Raw genomic sequence first — 18,621 nt, forward strand, 5'->3', positions numbered from 1 at the left:
GGCTGCATTGATTAATTAATTTGGTTAGGAAATTAGGTTATTGTTTCAAGGGCATATATTCTTCTACATAGGTTGCTGATTATTATTGCTTTGATTTGTATATTATAAGAGTTAAAAACAGGGTGGGGTTTGATTAAGTTTGGTATATGCATGTGGACGTGCATGTGGAGAGGGAGAAAGGGAGAAATGTAGGAGGAGACCAAGCACATCATATGGGGAGAAGTGAATTTGTCGAGGTTCATAAGCGGCCCAGAAAAAGCCCAGAATCTAAAAGCCCAAGATGTGAGGAGGGCCGATTGATTCCCCATTTCCTGTCAGGTTCATTAATAATAATAATGTTTTAGATTTTGATATAAAAAGAAAGTACAACCAAATGCGTTCAAATGCATCTAAACATGTTTTGGAAGTTGGTTTAGTACCTAAAACTTATAATCAAAAGAATTAAGTTTGTTTGACCAACAAAATAATTGTTGGTGTCCTATAATATAGTGTATAATGCAAAATTAAATTTATGGTAAAAGGACAAACAAGAAAAATATCAACGTTTACTTTTCCCTATATTTTCAAAATTTCCCTCTACAAACTAAGAATTTAAATTGGAGTTCAACAATTTGCACTTACCGTCGTTTTCCGCAATTGCATTTTTCCATTTCTTTCCGCCATGAACGATCAAGATTTCCAACGTACCGTTTTTCAATCGTTCCCCAATGTGGTCTCTTTTGCCTCCCCTGTCCGTACGCCTTCACAGCGCCGCCTCTCTAGCAACTTCACTCAACCTAGACCGCCGATCCCCGCCGCTCGACGGCTAGCTTGGGTTTCTCTTCAGGGGCGGCTTGTTAATGCCGAACAGGCCAGCTCAGTGCGATCTATTAGAGGCGGCTTGGGCCCTGACGAAGCCATTGCTTGGCAGTTGTTCAGCCCCATTGAGCGGTTTCTTCTCGTTGCCGTGATTGGCGTCGCGGTTTCCGAGTCCAAGAAGAACCATCAGATCGGCCAGCTTACAAGAGCTGTTGAACTTAGGGTATTGTGCTTTCTTAATTCGGCTTCAAGTTTTTTTTCCCTCTGGTAATAATGGTTCTGTGAATGATTTAACATAACAAATCAGATTTTGAAATTGGAATCAACATCCAGTAAAATGGTATTTATAAAATATCGATGCGCAAATGGCGGGTAAATTTTAGAATAGATTTTGAAATTTTGGCGTGTGCCTCGATGAATATAACCGAAACTAAGTAATATCTGTTGAATATCCTCACTTGTTGTCTATTTTGCAATCATGCGTTTACAACTGCATACCACTTGTTTTGTTTGTCCTAATCGTGTCTGATTCTGATTCTAAATTTTCGAGGCCAGAGAGTTCTCTGTCAGCTAAGATTAAATTGCTCGATTGCTTGCAGTCGTTCTTAAAGGGTAACTAACTGTTTATGTTTTTGCGGGCCATTTTTCTTAATAACACTCTTCGTGTTTGGAATAACCAGGATCAAGTGCTTCTAAGCATGCAGCAGAAGCTTGAAGATCTATTTAATCAAGTCAATCTCGATGAGGATCAGTCTGGAGGTGAGAAGGACATGGCGTTGAGAAAAGATGCTGATTTGGCAGACTCTGGGGTTTTCGGCCATGACAAAATTAAGTCTGTTGATTGTGGCTGTTGGCTTTGTGATCAGCATCTGGATTCACTCGGTCGTTTGGAGGTAAAAACACTCAATTCTCTATTGTGGCTTTGAAAATTATGAACTCAGATTCAGATTCCCTTATTTGTTTATGGTTGATTCGCTTGAGCAGGGTAACGCCGCAACAAAACCCTCTTGCGGGGCAGAGATGTTGCAATATAAAATGAACGAAGCAGAGCAGGAGGAGCGTCGGATGTCTGATTTATCAGATTGGGGTTCCAGTGTCACATCTGCTGCTGATATCCAGGTCAGTCTAATATTTTACCAATTTTCTCCAAATGATTCACAGTTTTATAATGTCTTGGGAATTGGGCATTAGAGAGTGACGGCACGGCAAAAAAGTTCCAAATGATTCAGAATTCAATATTGGTGCTGCCAAAGATATGAAGCCTTCATGTTATTATGATCCTTTTGGTCTATTGTTTACAGATGAATACCTTATCCATCGAACAAGATATGTTATTTCTGAAGAAAGATTGTGACGAGAAAGACGCAGCCATCAAGGAACTAACCGATCTACTCCATTCGTCTGAGGTTTCTGGTACACAGGTAATAATAATAATAATAATCATACTCCTCTGATCCTCTTGATTTTCCCCCTGATGACCTGACCCTTCTTGTATTTTCGATGTCCACAGAGGATGTCAGAGTTGGAAGACATCATTCGTCGGAAGAACACCATTATTTCAAAACTGAAAAAGGACATGGTCGTTCTTGAACAGAAGGTACCAATTTATTTGAGCTCTTTACGAGTTGTAGCCTTGCTGGAATCTGAGTTTTCGTGTGTCTGTTAGGTTATTCAACTGACGAGGCTTCGGAGACCCTCCTCTTCAAGTACATCAAGGTCGGAAATGCAGCCAATCCCATACATGACGGATAACCTTCTTTACGACATGGAGAGTAGTACCAGTCCTTCATCTTCGGACTCAGATATCTCACAACCTCCCCCAACAAGAAAGCAGGATAGTAGCGAGCCTTGTTTGGGAAGAACAAGCCAGAAGTCAGGTACGAAGAAGAGAGCGTCAAGTTCAGAGTCCCGGTGGAAACCTGAAATGGGAACCCGTTTGAATGAAATAGGGGGGAACAATCGAAAAGCAGTAGTAACGTCGACACCATCGCCGAGGCGAAGAGGGGGAGAGATGATGAGAAGACGCTTTCAAACTGGAACCAAGGAAGGGAAGGAAAGAGAAATGTTTAGAACATGGGGTTTGTGGTGTGAAGGATAATTCCTGCATTCACATTAATACAGACATCCTCGGTGGGTGCTTTTCTGGGATTTTTCTTCAAAATATGAAGGAAAGAAAAAGGTGGATGACGCATGATTTGGAATTGTCAGGGGCTGCCAATAAACTTGGAATCCAACTCCCACCTTTCCATCTCCATTCCTTCGGCTTTCTTTTTTTTTTTTCTTTTAATGCAAATTATTTTAAAATATATTTTCTTTGGAACAATATTCTTTGAATCCGTGTGTCCATTAATTATTTTGTTTTGAGGAGTTTTTTTCGTTCCATCTAATAAATTATTGTTCTTTAAACACCTTCTCCATTCTTCTAGTTTGTCACCTATCAATTATATTAACATTATCATATTCTAAAATTCTAGTATTTATGTCATTGTCAAATTCGGCTTAAATTAATATTCTATTCTAGGATTGATTTATGACGTTAGAGTTAAATTTTTAGTAAAATAAAAGAATTTTGACCCAGAATATTTTGAGGTTAAACATTGATATTATTGGGTCCACTTTTATAAAATTAATTTTTGTAAGGAAAAATCAAGTAACGCAAATTATTTATGGAAGATGCCTGCGTAACGCACTGTTTGAAAATGTCAAACTGCCAGCTGGCTTTGTTTGAAATTACGCACCCCAAAAAATAAAAAATAAATAAATAACAAATTTTTAAAAAAGCTATAAACATACAAGGAGGAGTTAGTTTCACATAGCCTAACTCAGTTAGTTTAAACAATTTGTGTGGAATTTAAAAGTGGGTTTGAGTGTTTTATCCCAGAATTAAAATACTAAAATATTCGGAAACCGGAGGAGTCGACGTCATAATAAACATTAATTTAATATCTTTGAAATCTTTTGTAGGAGTTCGATAGATTTGTGTGTATGGGATGAGAGCGAAATTGAAAAACTTCATAATTTTGGTCATTTTCGATAATATCTTTTTATTTTATATCTACTTTCTGCAACTAATTTCAAAATTGTGGAGATTTGTGAAAGGAAAAAAGATATTATTTTTGAATTGGTTGAAATTAAAATTGGTTATAAAAAACTTGGGAATGTTGACTTGTGGAATGTGACGATAGAACACAGAAGCAATCGGTTTCTCTGTGTTTCTCATTTCCTTAAATCTTCTTCTTCTTCTTCTTCTTCTTCTTCTTTCCTCTCTGCGTCTTCCTAAGATGCCCATGGACCGACTTCAGGCCTCCTCCGAATCTCCCAGCACCAGGCTCATCGTTCTCTCCATCGAATGCCTCAAAGGAAGCTCGCGCGCCGACGAGTGGACCGGCGACATGCTTCAGACCGGCGACATAGTCGAGGAGCTAACCATCGGCTCCTCTCTGTGCGTCCGAGCCCCTTTCAAGAACGGCCGCTCCGGAATCCAAAGAATTCTACACGGTTCCTTCAAGGACAAGCAGACTTCCATCGTCGTTCGGGTCCGGCGAGGCCCAGACGAGTTCTCTGAGTTGCAGGCCTGTATTGTCCCCAACGACTCCGGCGGAAAGAAGCAGTACGTTCTCCGGTCCATCACGGACCCGAATTACGTGGTCGGGTTTGTGGATCGGACCGAGTCGGAATGCTTCGACCTTCAAGGTAGGTTGGCCTGCTTTTCATGGCGCCCTGTTTTTTTGACTTTTCTTTCAGCTCCCCAGTTTCACTTTCACACGTGTTACATAGCAATAACTTCCATTTGGGTTTTTTCTTTTTTCTTTTTTTTTTTAAAAAAATGAAAGTCTTCCATCCTCCTTAATTCTTCAAAATTAGGAATTAGTCGATTAGATGTTGAATTTAGGTTTATTGAATGCTAAATATTAGAGAAGCAAGTGGGGGTTTTAAAATGCTAGTTGGGCATCAAAAATGATTGCAGCATCTAGGAGTGACAGAATGGTGAGTGCATTGGAAAGAAGCAGGCTTCAAGATGGATATGTATCCTACCACTGGGAAAGAAGAATGCACGAGTCGCTCTCTGTTCCGTGTTCCAGCTCTTTTCTTTCCATTCTTCTGCTCCCCAAAGCTGCAAACGAAGTCGCCACTCGCTACAACGACTTGGAAGACACCCTTGCCAGAGCCAATGCATGGCTCAATTCAGCTCAGGCCACTGGCGTCCCCATTGTCTTTATGAACATCCAGACCGAGTCCCTCTTAACTAAGGTCCCCTTTTTTTTTTTTTCGTTTCAGCTCCTGCAGTTTCAACTTTTAACATGTTTCTGCCTCGTTTCCAGATATCCGGAGACACGGCTTCTTCCACTGTTAGTGCTGGTTCCTTGTCTGATTTGTCCAATCTCGCCAATGCCAGTCTCTACGGTTTTGAAGATTACCATGGGGTTGATATCGGCGTGGTTCGATCCGTTCGTCTTTGGTATGCTCCTCTCGGAGGGGAGCTTCCTATTGAGATCAAGCTAAAAGAAGGAGATTCTAAGCTGGGCTTTTCCATTGGTCGCACAGAAGAGGTAATTCTATTGGTAATTCTATTCTATTCCATTCTATTCTAAGCTAAGCTTTTTGTATTGTATTGGTGGTAAATGGCAGGGATTCATCTATGTTACTGCGGTGGATGAAGATGCCAATTCGCCTTCTACAAGGTCAGGGCTGAACAATCTGTACAAGGAAGCTGAAAATGCATCCAAGTTGCTAATAATCTCTAGAGTTTCTAATCAAAAGGTTCTCCCATGGATAGTGTCTTCCACCGGTGCAATTCGATGCTTCGACACAGTTTCACTAAGCCAGAAGCTGTCATTGCATAGGCACGCCAAGGTCCCAATCTTCCTACACCTCTTTTTATGGGACAGAGAATTGATGGCTTCTTTAATCACCGCTGCCCAAACTAGGCAAAGACCGACGGCGTCGCAGCCGGCAGCTCCAGAGCGACTGGCATTGCCTGCAGAAGTTCAGCTGGTCCGCCAGCCAAATGATAACCAGATACAACCACTACCAGCGGATGCGTTCAGTGAGAGCGGAACCGTTAGTACTGATGAGTCGTCCATCAGAACAGAGAGAGACGCCGCAGGTGAGCTTTCCTTCAGATTCCACGAATTTTCCCTCTCGAGCAATTGGAAATGATTTTGATTGGCTTTAATTTTGGTGGTCTCTAATCCGCCAAAGAACAGTACTCGTATATAACATCAATGTTAGTATTTTTTGTCCTTTCCCGCTTGTGTATGTAAACAGAAATTACATAGTGATCGAGTGCCTTCACTCGTTCATTCCTACTAATACAAGACCGCAAATTCAATAAACAATGTTCTATCGGAAGACTAATGGAAATGAATCAAATCATCAAGTTATATAGCTTCAAAAGAACAAAATTCGTCACACATCAGAAAGTTTAACACTATGAGCCAATTAACCATTAAGATGAGAAATTTTACAGGGATTTCATCAAACAGGTGCCAAACAAGATTCAGAACTCGATATTCTTGAAATAGATTTGTGCTGTAATATAAAAAACCCTAGAACTAGATGCACATACAATCAACCCCGAAACCTAAGCCCTCTCACCCCTGATTCTTCTAGCGAGCTGGATATCCTTAGGCATAATGGTGACCCTCTTGGCATGAATGGCACAGAGATTGGTATCTTCGAAGAGACCGACGAGGTAAGCCTCGGCTGCCTCCTGAAGGGCCGCAACGGCGCTGCTCTGGAAACGAAGATCAGTCTTGAAATCTTGAGCGATTTCTCTAACCAATCTCTGGAAAGGAAGCTTTCTGATGAGAAGTTCCGTGCTTTTCTGGTATTTGCGGATTTCTCTCAATGCCACAGTCCCTGGCCTGAACCTGTGAGGCTTCTTCACTCCGCCGGTCGCCGGCGCTGATTTCCTGGCGGCCTTGGTAGCCAGTTGCTTCCTTGGAGCCTTTCCTCCGGTTGATTTCCTAGCAGTTTGCTTAGTTCGGGCCATTAGTGACGAAAATATCAGGAGTCTTAGGTAGAGAGGGAATATGTATGGCTTGCGGTAGAGAAGTCGAAAATGTCGTGGGTGGTTTAGGATCATGGTTTCGGGGCTTGTTATAGGGAGGCCAAATTACGAATGGCGGGAAGTTGAAAAGAAATGGCACGCTTCCTGAAACTTTTGGAGGTTCAGTTTGGACCGTAAATAAGGAAGCAATCGAACGGCGTAGATTTGTTGAAGGTTGGATTGCGATCCGTGGCACCTCTAATTGACCAATAATATGCCAGGTCGTTCTGACTTTCACGTTTAATGTGGGGGGTTCGGCGCCTAGGCTGGCCCTTTTGTTCCTCTATTTACGAGTCTAACCCAGGAGTGAGGTTGATGACATGCGTAGGGTAGAACCAAGCCCAAGCCCAAGCCCAATCTAGACTCGGCCCAAAATTGTGTAGTTTTGGGATTTTGGGGGTGGCCCAGTAGTGAGTTCCCAAAATAAATGGGTTGAAAAATTAACATTTATTTCTCACACTCACTGCCTCTGCTTGTTTTGGTATTTTATTCTTTCCTGGTATGGAAGGCGGCGGCGGCGGCGGCGGCGGCGGCATCAGAATGTTCATTTAAATTACCTTCCTATCCCTCGTTATCTCATGTTTCGCTGCCTTCAACGTTATATACATATTTTTATATTTGGAATATGAAAACTGGGTGTATTGTAATGAAAACTTGTTACGAGAGTTTTCACCTATTTCTAGGATGAACGTGACATCCGATTAATATATGTATTAAATATTTTAGAGGGGAGCCGGGGGATGAAAGCCGGGCCTAATATTTATGGGAACCAAATCTCGCCCCGCACATAGCACAAAATCAAAACCCAAAAGAAAAAAACAGAGACTCTTCACTCCTCTCTTCTCCTCTCTTCTATATTACACAAAAACACAACCAACCACCAAAATAAAATCCCCATTCAAACTTCAATACGATACAACAAAAAGGAAGAGAAAGAGTCCCTTTGGATTTGTTCTTCATTTTTTATTTTTGAATTCAATCGCCTTAAACCCTAAATTCGAAATGCGAATGATGACGTGAGAGAAGCTGGAAACATGGTTATGCAACGCCAAACCAACCCCAAACCATGGGGCACGCTGGGGGACCTTTTGCTCGCCTCCGCCGTCAACCGCCACGGGACCGCCAGTTGGGACTCCGTCGCCATGGAACTACACAATAGATTCTCTCAATCCCCTTCCTCTCTTACTCCCCAAGATTGTAGGAACAAGTTCTACGACCTCAAGCGCCGTTTTCTCTCCCAAAACCTCCACGATTCTGATTCTTCCTCCCTCTTGCCTATGCTTGACGAGTTGAGAAAGATTCGGGTCGAAGAGCTCCGTCGCGATGTTCAACGTCGGGATGCCTTGATCGTGTAAATTTCTCGCTCTTCCACTCAGAGATCTGACCCCCACTGATTGGTCGGTTTAGAGATCTGAACATCTTTCCCCCTTTTCGTTGTGTCAACAGGTCATTGGAAATGAAGGTGAAGCGGTTGGAGGAGGAGAGGGACCCCAGTTTCCACGAACCTCATGGCGGACCGGATCCGGACGCCGACGCCGACGCCGTAAAAACGAATCTCCGCCCTCAAAACCCGACCGCCTCCGAAGACGACTCCGACAATCGCAAGAACATTCGATCTCCCAACGAATCCAATTCGACGAGTAAAAAATACGAGGTTCGACAGAACGGCGTCGTTCAGGAGAACCAGATACCCGAATCAGTCAAAATTTCAAAGATCACGGGAACCGGGCCGCCCCGAACCGGTGATAAACCGGGGAAGGAATGGTCATTCAACGGCGCAGCAGGGGAGCCAGAGCCGGAAAGAGAAAAGAACTCGGTGGCGGGGGGAGGATATAAAGAAAGAAATTGGAGGAGTTCGAGAAGGAGTCAAACGGCGGTGGGCGATTCGAACGAAGCGTGGGAATCGGTGAGCGAGTCGAAGCAAGAAGGGAGAGACGGGGCTGTGTCGAAGCAACAAAGTAGCGACGTGCAGAGCTCAGGCAGTTTGTCTCAGAGGAAACGGTGTCGTAACAGCAGCGGCGAAGAGCCCGAGGTGTCTCCCGCCAAGCCCAAGCCCAAGCCCAAGCCCAAGCCGTCAGCCGTCAAATCTGAAGCGTTGCTCAAATTTCTCGAGATCATTCGCTCCCATCGGCTTGGCTCTGCCTTCGAGCGCCGCGTACGGAGCCAGGTACGTTGGCCCCATTTTCGTGCTTTACTGTTAATTAATTAAAAAATAAAATTGAAAAAAGGGGGGGGGGGGTTGGGAATGGGAGATTGGATAAGAAAAAGTGACGTGGTAAAGAAGGAATCACACGATGAACGGCCAGGATGATTCATCCTCAAGTTGTCCAGGTGGATGTTAAATCCACGGTTTTGTACTTGGGGGCGGATAAGGACTATTTTGTCCTTCAGTATTCACACGAAGACAAGAAATGGAGGGTGTTTTAGTCCTTACAGTAGGACAGTTTGGTGACATGCGCTGTGGTTGTACATGGAATCTGAGCCTTGTCATCTTAACACGCAGGCATGCGATCGATAACCCTTGCGTACCAAAACTGTGTCGTTTAACCTCAAACTGCCGCACCCCCAATCGCGTTAGTTAAATCAAGTGTAGTGGCCCAAAATTCATTTTAATTCTTGAACCCCCAAAAATTAATATTTTTGAAGAAAATACGTGGCAGTTGAGAAATATCCCAGGCGTTCATTGCTGAAATGGGTTCCGATTCGACCGGAGCCTGTATATTGGGTTCAGAACGGTTTCCAAAGCTGTCCTTTTTTGGGGGGGTTTTGTGTGCGTTGGATGTGTAGCAGTGAAAGTGAGGGTAGGAAGTCCCTGTTTTTAAGCCCGTTGTTTAATTGTTGCAGGAATCGGATAGATACATAAACTTGATTCGCCAACACATCGACCTGAGAACGATTCGCGCTCGAGTGGTTAAAGGCGCGTATGCGGATTCATTTCACCTTTTCTTCCGAGATCTCCTCCTCCTTTTCAATAACGCCATCATTTTCTTCCACACAACTTCCCCCGAAAACGATGCAGCGGTTAAGCTTCGGGCTCTCGTGTTGGAAGAGATGAATGACAAAGCACGAAAGCCCCAACCCACAGTCGCCAAATCAAAACCCACCAAGCCATGTACTACTGCAATGGTGGGGTGTCGTAAAAGCGACTCCGTTGCGGCGGTATGGGATGTGGGTGGCAAAAAGGCGGAGAAGAAATCAAGGGAGATTAAAGGGAAATCGGAGGTTGGTGATTGTGTGGAGATAAAAATATACGAGAAGGGTGGATGGAAGAAGGGTTTGAATGGGAGGAAAAAGAATGGGGAAGTGAAGCACGAATACGGGGGGAACGAACTTAGCTCTCACGATGGGATGGAGGTTGGAATGGAAAAGAAAGAGCGAGTGAGGAAGAAGAAGATGAAGAAGAAGCAAGGGGCTGTAAGGTTTTTGAAGAGAATGAAGCAGAATTGTTGTGAGAGTTTAAAAGAAGAAGAAGAAGGCGACGACGAAGAAGAGAGGAAGAAGGAAGGGATAAAAAGAGAGAAGGTGAGAGGGAAGAGAGGGGTGGGGAGACCGGCGAAGAAAGGTGAAAGAGTGAAAGTGAAGAGGGAGGAGTGTTGAACACAACTCACTGTGGGAAACACTCGCTCTCTTTATTAAGACCAATCGAGAAGAGAATACAAGACACTCTGTAGAATACTTCTGCTTTTTATTGTTTTTAGATTTCTTGGATGAATAACCTAGGTAGGGTGGGGGTATTTATACTAAGAGTAAACAATCTATATTTAACCAATCTAAATCTAGACCTAACCGATTTGAATCTAGACCTAACAAATTGAATCTTTCTCCTAAAATATCTACATCTCTTTCTCCTAAAATCTCTACTAAAATAAATATACTGGGCTCGTACAATTAGGCTTGACTCTATTGGGCTAGTACAATTATTGGGCTTGACTCTATTGGGCTAGTGATGATATTTCAACACTCCCCCTCAGCACTAGTCCTCATTCGCTGCATCATGTTGAGCTGACAGCGAAAGCTCTCATGTTTGCTAGTATTCAACCCTTTTGTAAACAAGTCTGCCACTTGGTCATCTGTCTTGATCTGCTGCATCTCAATTTCTTCCTTTAGGACCTTCTCTCTAATGAAATGGTAGTGCACCTCCACATGCTTTGTTCTAGCATGAAACACTGGATTTTCTGCAAGGCGAATCGCAGATTGGTTGTCGCAAAGAAGTGATATTGGATAGTCAATTTTCTGGTGCAAATCTTCCATCAAGAGTTTTAGCCATGTACTTTCCTGGGCTGCTCCAGCCGCTGCTCTATACTCTGCTTCTGTAGTTGATAATGATACTGTTGGTTGTCTCTTGCTACACCAAGAAATTGTTCCCGAACCAAACTTGAACACATACCCAGTGGTTGACCTCCGAGTATCGTGGTCTCCTGCATAGTCAGCATCACAGTATCCAACTAGCTTGCAGTCTTTGCTTCTTTTGTACAAAAGACCATAGTCGATTGTACCTTTGATATATCTCAAGATCCGTCGAGCTGCATCCAGATGAGGCTTCTTTGGACTTTGCATGTATCGACTCATAACCCCAACTGCATACGAGATATCAGGTCGAGTTAAAGTTAGGTAGATAAGACTACCTACTAGTTGTCGGTACGTTGTTTCATCGTTCAACTCTTTGCCTTCATGTGCACAAATCTTGGCATTTATCTCCATCGGTGTTGAAACTTGCTTGCACTCTAACATGTTGAACTTCTGAAGCATGTCTCTGGTATACTTTTGTTGGCAGAGAAACAGTCCTTCATCTGTGCGATCAACTTCTAGGCCTAAGAAGTGTTTAAGCTCTCCTAGCTCTTTCATCTGAAAGCGTATTGATAAATTTTCTCTTGTTTGATAAATTTCTCTTTCATCGTCCCCGGTGATAATCAAATCGTCCACGTAGACCAACACAATTGTCAAATTTCCTTCTCTTTCTTTGATGAATAGGCTTGAGTCTGCATGCGCAACTGAATAACCACTTTGGGTAAGAAATTCAGCAATCTTACCATACCAAGCTCTCGGTGCTTGTTTCAGTCCATAAAGAGCTTTTCTAAGCTTGCATACATAATTAGGATTAGCTGCACTCTCAAATCCCTTTGGTTGGTTCATATAAATCTCCCTGTCTAGCTCTCCGTGCAAGAAGGCATTCTTCACATCCATTTGCCACAGTTTCCAATCTTTACTTGCTGCGAGTGCTAGCAGAACTCGTACGGTAGTAATCTTTGCCACTGGACTGAATGTTTCATCATAATCTAGTCCATATTGTTGAGAAAATCCTCGAGCCACGAGTCGAGCCTTGTATCTCTCGATTGATCCATCCGGTCGACGCTTTATTTTATAGACCCACTTGCAAGAGACGGGTTTGATATCTCCTAGTCTTGGCACTAGTTCCCAAGTTTGATTATGCTCCAAGGCTATAATTTCTTCCTCCATCGCTTTCTGCCAAACCGAGTTTTGTGATGCTTCTTCATATGTCTCTGGTTCGTAAACTCTATCTTCTACAATAGCTGCATTTGCATACTTAGGATTTGGCCTTCGGATTCTATTTGATCGCCTAAGTTGTTGATGTGTTGTTTCATTTTTATCAGATTCGCTTGATTGAGTCACCTCCTGCTTGTCAATATCAATGTCGCTTGGATTTTCAGATGCATCGAAATTTGATTGAATTTGTGTAGTTTGCTCCCCCAGCTTCTGTTGTAGAATTTCTTCAATGTTTGAATCTGATAAGACTTTCTTCTCCGAGGACCACCATGTAGATGCTTCATCAAAAACTACATCTCTTGATGTATAGTATTTTCCACTTGTTGGATCACAGCACCTCCATCCTTTTCTTTGATTGTCGTATCCAACAAATACACACTTGACTGCTTTCTTGTCAAACTTGCTACGTAGATGGTCAGGCACAAATACATAGCAAACACAGCCAAATACTCGGAAGTAACTAATTGTAGGTTTCATATCCCATAGTATCTCAAATGGTGAGACGAACCCTAGCTTTGGTTGAGGAAGCTTGTTGATCACATGGGCAGCAGTTCGCATAGCTTCAGCCCAAAATCTTCCTGGAACGTTCTTTGCGTGTAACATGCTTCGACAGGTTTCTGCAAGGTGTCGATTCTTTCTTTCTGCTACACCATTTTGTTGTGGCGTGTTGGCACATGTAAATTGACGTCGTATCCCACACTCGTGTAAATATTGATCGAACTCATCTGACGTGTATTCTCCGCCATTGTCTGAACGTAGACAACGAATCTTCGCTCCTACTTCTCCTTCGACCATCATCTTGAATTCTTGAAACTTTGAGAACGTGTCAGACTTTTCTTTCATAAAGAAAATCCACACATATCTTGAGTAGTCGTCAATAAATGTCACCATATACCGCATTCCGCTGATCGATGCTTGTTTGACTGGGCCGAACAAATCAGAGTGAACTAACTCTAATGGTTTCTTTGCTTTGAAACTTGACTCTTTGTATGGTAATTGATGAGCTTTACCATACTGACATCCAGCGCAGACAACGTCTGTTTTGACTTCCAGTTGTGGTAGACCTTTGAGCATAGATTTCTCCATAATCAGCTTCAACTTATGGTAGCTAATATGTCCCAATCTTGCATGCCATAGATCTGTCGTCTCATTCTTTCGGGTCTTGTCAACATAGGCAGACTCTGCAGATAGAACGTAGACAGACTCCACTCTTCGTCCTTCTATCGTCGGCTTTCCTATTATCTTAACATCTTGATAAACTTTTACATCTTCTGGCCCAAACAAGACATAGCTTCCTGATGTTGTTAGTTGTGACACTGACAACAAGTTCTTCTTTATACCCGGTACATGATAAACATTATGTAGCGACACTGTATCAGACTTATTGCCAGGCATGATTGTCGTATTGCCGATTTGAGCAATTGATAACTGTGTGTTATTTGCTGTACGTACCATACGACTTCCTTTGTACTCTTTCTTGTCTTGCAATTTTCTCTGATCGCCAGTCATGTGATTTGAACATCCTGAATCAACGATCCAGTCATTCTCATAGTTGATATGGTCTTCCATTGTCGCCATGAGTGCTAGCTCGTCTTCTTCTATGGGACATAGTACCTCTGCATCCCATTCATCTTCTATCTTCTTTTTGGATATTGCCACATTGTTTTCAATGGTCTTTTTCCTGGACCAACAATCTCTAGACATATGGCCCTTTTTCCCGCAGTTATAGCAAATACCACCAAATCTCGTTCTTTGAAAACTCTTGTTGTCGTTCTTCTGAGCTCTCTCAGGTTGTGCAATCCCTTGGTGGCTTCTTCTTTTGTCACCATTGTATCCACGTCTGGTAGACGGCCTATTATTGCTCTGACTTTCACTCGTGTAGAGTGCTTCTTCACCCTTCAACGTGAAGCCTCCCATTTGTTTAGCCATGGCTTCTTGGCTGGCTAACAAATTTTCGAACTCTACCAGTGATGGTTGAGTGGGCCATCCTTGTACAGCAGCAATGAAGCTTCGATATTCTGGTCGCAATCCGTGGATTATAATCCTCTTCATTCGAGATTCTACAATGGCGGACTTTGGGTCTAGTTCAGTAATCTCCCGACAGATCGATTTGACCTTGTGGAAGTACTGAGCAATCGTCATATCACGTTGTGAAATTGACAACAACTCATTCTCCAGAAGTTGTAGTCTCGTATCATTCTTCTTTGAGAACAACATCACGAATGTGTCCCATGCTTCTTTCGGTGTCTTGTCATCCCAAATATGTTCTAACATCTCTTCTCCGATGGTGGTCTTCAAGGCAAACATTGCTTTGCCTGCTTTGATTCTCCATTTGCGCAAGGCGTCGTTAGAATCCTCCTCTGGCGGCGTAGTTTCACACCCGCCAACGATCTCCCAAAGATCCTGTCCTTGTAAATAGGACATCATGCATGTTGCCCACGTGTTGTAGTTGTTGTTGTTGAGTTTCTTAATTCCTCCAACGATTTGGAAATCACTCATCGTGTTGGCCATACCTCAGTAATACCAAACAAGTTCTTTTGACACAAGACTTGCAGAGTCACAGACTTCTCACGACACAAAAGAAACTCACTCACCACTAATCTCAAGAAATCGTTTCTGATGTGGAAGATCAGGCAGAGCTGCAACCACAGAGCATACTAAGGATTCCAAGAGATCAGATAACCTACACTAACCTCGCTCTGATACCAAATGTTGAACACAACTCACTGTGGGAAACACTCGCTCTCTTTATTAAGACCAATCGAGAAGAGAATACAAGACACTCTGTAGAATACTTCTGCTTTTTATTGTTTTTAGATTTCTTGGATGAATAACCTAGGTAGGGTGGGGGTATTTATACTAAGAGTAAACAATCTATATTTAACCAATCTAAATCTAGACCTAACCGATTTGAATCTAGACCTAACAAATTGAATCTTTCTCCTAAAATATCTACATCTCTTTCTCCTAAAATCTCTACTAAAATAAATATACTGGGCTCGTACAATTAGGCTTGACTCTATTGGGCTAGTACAATTATTGGGCTTGACTCTATTGGGCTAGTGATGATATTTCAACAAGGAGGGGAGGGAGGAGGTGAGCGGTGGTAAGCCCCGGAAGCGTTCCCGGAGATAGGAGGAGATAGATTCTCTTGGATTAGTGATTGTTATTGTAAATTAGCATTTTGTTTAGCTTACAGGAACAGGAACAGGAACAGGAACAGGAAGAAGAGGAAGAAGAGGAAGAAGAGGAAGAGAGGGATACCGGTTGTGATTATACTATTGGTTTCTAATTTTTTGGAAAACAAAAGTGATAGATATACATATACATACATACATCTCCAGACTTAGAACACATTCTTTTCTTTTGAATGGCGAAGGGAATTGATGGAATTGAAAATATAAGATTGGAATTGGGCCACTAACGTAAGCGTAGGGGTAATCTCTTAATTTTGAAATGATATATCGAGTGTAATATGGAGAGGTGAAGGTCCTGTCTGTCTGTCTGTCTGTGTTGTGCCTTCAATTAACGACTTCTAAATTCCAAGTCAACGACCGGCCGACAATGACTTGTACCAACACTCGACTCTCTCCCTCTCTGCCTCTGCTTTCCATTTCTCATAAATATTCTTCGGAAACTCACATCCAACCAATCTGCCCCGCTATCCTTCGCACCTTAATTACCCACTTCATTTCCAACTCTTGATTCCTTCAATTCCATGGCTTCTCCGCCTCTTCTTCTACTTCTGCTTCTTTTTCTTTTCCCGTCCTCTACCGTTGCTCAAAAGCGAAACACGAATATCACTTTAGGCGCATCTCTCACTGCCCATCATGCCGATTCCTTCTGGTCTTCTGAATCTGGTCACTTTGCTTTCGGTTTCCGGCAGTCTGGAGGGGGAGACTATTTGTTGGCCATTTGGTTCAACAAAATTGTTGAAAAAACCGTCGTTTGGTCTGCTAATCGGAACAAGTTGGTACCCAGAGGATCCACGCTTGTACTTACAACACGTAATCAACTCGTGCTCAACGCCCCTGGAGGTAAGCTAGTATGGGCTACGTCTTTCGCAGCTACTAATCAATCTGTTTCCTACGCCGCTCTTCTTGATACTGGAAACTTCATTCTGGCTGCTGCTGATTCCGAGATTCTGTGGCAAAGTTTCGATTACCCTACCGATACCATTTTACCATCCCAGATTCTTAATCTGGGCAAAAATCTCGTTGCTCCCTATACACAAACAAATTACTCAAATGGAAGATTTCAACTTGCAATGCAGAGTGATGGGAATCTTGTGCTTTACACCACAAATTTCCCTGTGGATTCAATAAGTCAAAGTTATTGGGCAACTAACACTGTAAACTTCGGCTTCCAACTCGTCTTCAACCTCTCTGGTTCTATTTATCTCATTGCAGAGAATAAAACCATTGTTGCTACTTTGACATCAAATAATCCGCCAACTCAAAATTTCTACCAACGAGCAGTTCTCGAGCATGACGGGGTTTTTAGACAGTATGTTTACCCAAAGATGGGTACAAGTAATTCGTCTTGGCGTGAAGCCTGGTCTCAAGTGTCGAGATCCATTCCTTTGAACATCTGCACCAGAATTAGTAATGGTATGGGAAGTGGAGTATGCGGGTTTAATAGTTACTGCCAGCTTGGGGATGATCAAAGGCCATTTTGCACCTGTCCACCAGGCTATACCGTGTTTGATCCAAATGATGTGACCAAAAGTTGTAAACCCACTTTTGTCTCTCAAAGGTGTGATGCATCATCGTCTCCTGAAACCGAAAACTTCGAATTTTTTTCTCTTGAAAATGCGGATTGGCCTCAAGCTGACTACGGTTACTTTCAACCAGTGGACGAGGATTGGTGCAGAAACGAATGTTTAAACGATTGCTTTTGTGCGGTGGCCATTTTTGGAGATGGGGAGTGTTGGAAGAAGAAGTTTCCTCTTTCCTTTGGGAGGATGGACGCTGACGTCAACAGAAGAGCTCTGATCAAAATCAGGAAAGACAATTCTACTCTGCCATTTCCTAACCTTGACGAGAAAGGTAGGAACAAAACTAAGATAATCATTGGATCGGTTGTGTTGGGAAGCTCTTTATTTCTAAACATCATCTTCTTCCTGCTCACTCTGTTCATTGGCTACCGATTCAGTATAAGGAAACCAAAGGTTGTTCAAGTAGACCCTTTAATGTTAGATGTGAACCTGAGAGCTTTTAGCTACGAAGAGCTCGACAAGGCCACTGGCGGATTCAGGGAGCAACTGGGAAGTGGTGCGTTTGCTACTGTGTATAAAGGAACTCTTGATTCTGTGAAGGACAACAACTTGGTGGCAGTTAAAAAGTTGGACAATGTAGTGAGAGAGGGAGGGGAGCAAGAATTTAAAGCTGAAGTGAGCGCTATTGCTCGAACAAACCATAAGAATTTGGTTCGATTGCTTGGTTTCTGCAACCAAGGAGAGCATAGAATGCTGGTGTATGAGTTCATGGAGAATGGGTCTCTTGCAGATTTTCTTTTTAGGCCCTCAAAACCAACTTGGCATCAAAGAACGCAACTTGTCCTAGGAATTGCCAGAGGGCTAAGTTACTTACACGAAGAGTGTAACACTCAGATCATTCATTGTGATATCAAGCCCCAAAACATCCTTCTTGACGACTCTTTTGATGCACGAATTGCAGACTTTGGATTGGCCAAACTTCTGAGGAAAGACCAGACTCGAACCATGACTGCAATTAGAGGAACAAAAGGGTATGTAGCTCCGGAGTGGTTCAGAAGCCTGCCCATTACAGTGAAGGTTGATGTTTACAGCTTCGGGACTCTACTATTGGAGATGATCTGTTGCAGAAAAAACTTTGAACAAGAAACAGAGCATGAAGATGAAATGATACTAAGTGATTGGGCTTATGACTGCATGAAAGCAAGGAAACTGGAGATGCTGATAAGGAATGATGAGGAAGCAAGGAGTGATATGAAGAAGGTGGAGAAACTTGTTAAGATTGCTATTTGGTGCATTCAAGAGGAGCCATCGCTAAGGCCGTCCATGAAGAAAGTCGTACAGATGCTTGAAGGTGCCGTTGAAGTTTCAGCTCCTCCTGATCCATCTTCATTTATCAGTTCAATTTCGTAGCTTATTAGGGATGAAAGAAATTATTGAGTCAGCATAATTTCTAGACGTTGAACCCTTCAAACAAGTTGACACTATTATTAGCCTTACAACTTTAAGGCTACTTTGAACTCTTGAAGTTCCACCAACACCATCGCTTTCC

General features: G+C 42.7%; 5 protein-coding genes across 5 annotated transcripts; 4 read left to right on the plus strand and 1 right to left on the minus strand.

Annotated features, from left to right (window-relative positions):
• The first annotated feature begins 605 nt into the window (after positions 1-605).
• LOC111483767 lies at positions 606-3,132 on the plus strand. The gene is made up of 6 exons (XM_023130072.1): positions 606-1,021; positions 1,479-1,691; positions 1,783-1,917; positions 2,100-2,219; positions 2,309-2,395; positions 2,465-3,132. Exons 1-6 carry the CDS (start codon positions 662-664, stop codon positions 2,894-2,896), a joined length of 1,347 nt encoding a protein of 448 aa, XP_022985840.1. The 5' UTR covers positions 606-661; the 3' UTR covers positions 2,897-3,132.
• Positions 3,133-3,981: 849 nt separating this feature from the next.
• Positions 3,982-6,134, plus strand: LOC111483806. Its single transcript, XM_023130124.1, has 4 exons — positions 3,982-4,491; positions 4,766-5,049; positions 5,121-5,348; positions 5,428-6,134. The coding sequence occupies exons 1-4, from the start codon at positions 4,080-4,082 to the stop codon at positions 5,956-5,958; spliced, it is 1,455 nt and encodes a 484-aa protein (XP_022985892.1). The 5' UTR covers positions 3,982-4,079; the 3' UTR covers positions 5,959-6,134.
• An 85-nt stretch (positions 6,135-6,219) lies between these two features.
• Positions 6,220-6,893, minus strand: LOC111483807 (histone H3.2-like). Its single transcript, XM_023130125.1, has one exon. It carries the CDS (start codon positions 6,884-6,886, stop codon positions 6,383-6,385), a length of 504 nt encoding a protein of 167 aa, XP_022985893.1. The 5' UTR covers positions 6,887-6,893; the 3' UTR covers positions 6,220-6,382.
• A 991-nt stretch (positions 6,894-7,884) lies between these two features.
• LOC111484044 lies at positions 7,885-10,447 on the plus strand. The gene is made up of 3 exons (XM_023130457.1): positions 7,885-8,201; positions 8,297-9,017; positions 9,695-10,447. The coding sequence occupies exons 1-3, from the start codon at positions 7,885-7,887 to the stop codon at positions 10,445-10,447; spliced, it is 1,791 nt and encodes a 596-aa protein (XP_022986225.1).
• Positions 10,448-15,827: 5,380 nt separating this feature from the next.
• On the plus strand, positions 15,828-18,607 carry LOC111483585 (G-type lectin S-receptor-like serine/threonine-protein kinase LECRK3). The gene has a single exon (XM_023129779.1). The coding sequence runs from the start codon at positions 16,074-16,076 to the stop codon at positions 18,480-18,482; it is 2,409 nt and encodes an 802-aa protein (XP_022985547.1). The 5' UTR covers positions 15,828-16,073; the 3' UTR covers positions 18,483-18,607.
• Positions 18,608-18,621: the final 14 nt, after the last annotated feature.

This window comes from Cucurbita maxima, unplaced genomic scaffold, assembly GCF_002738345.1.
Source record: "Cucurbita maxima cultivar Rimu unplaced genomic scaffold, Cmax_1.0 Cma_Scf00009, whole genome shotgun sequence".
Classification (NCBI taxonomy): Eukaryota; Viridiplantae; Streptophyta; class Magnoliopsida; order Cucurbitales; family Cucurbitaceae; genus Cucurbita; species Cucurbita maxima.

Coding starts and splice junctions, on each gene's coding strand:
- LOC111483585 (XM_023129779.1), top strand. CDS start 16,074: ATGGCTTCTCCGCCTCTTCTTCTACTTCTGCTTCTTTTTCTTTTCCCG.
- LOC111483807 (XM_023130125.1), bottom strand. CDS start 6,886: ATGATCCTAAACCACCCACGACATTTTCGACTTCTCTACCGCAAGCCA.
- LOC111483806 (XM_023130124.1), top strand. CDS start 4,080: ATGCCCATGGACCGACTTCAGGCCTCCTCCGAATCTCCCAGCACCAGG. Junction 5,050..5,120: donor CCGAGTCCCTCTTAACTAAG/GTCCCCTTTTTT, acceptor CCTCGTTTCCAG/ATATCCGGAGACACGGCTTC. Junction 5,349..5,427: donor CCATTGGTCGCACAGAAGAG/GTAATTCTATTG, acceptor GGTAAATGGCAG/GGATTCATCTATGTTACTGC.
- LOC111483767 (XM_023130072.1), top strand. CDS start 662: ATGAACGATCAAGATTTCCAACGTACCGTTTTTCAATCGTTCCCCAAT. Junction 1,918..2,099: donor CATCTGCTGCTGATATCCAG/GTCAGTCTAATA, acceptor TATTGTTTACAG/ATGAATACCTTATCCATCGA. Junction 2,220..2,308: donor CTGAGGTTTCTGGTACACAG/GTAATAATAATA, acceptor CGATGTCCACAG/AGGATGTCAGAGTTGGAAGA.
- LOC111484044 (XM_023130457.1), top strand. CDS start 7,885: ATGGTTATGCAACGCCAAACCAACCCCAAACCATGGGGCACGCTGGGG. Junction 8,202..8,296: donor CGTCGGGATGCCTTGATCGT/GTAAATTTCTCG, acceptor TTGTGTCAACAG/GTCATTGGAAATGAAGGTGA. Junction 9,018..9,694: donor AGCGCCGCGTACGGAGCCAG/GTACGTTGGCCC, acceptor TAATTGTTGCAG/GAATCGGATAGATACATAAA.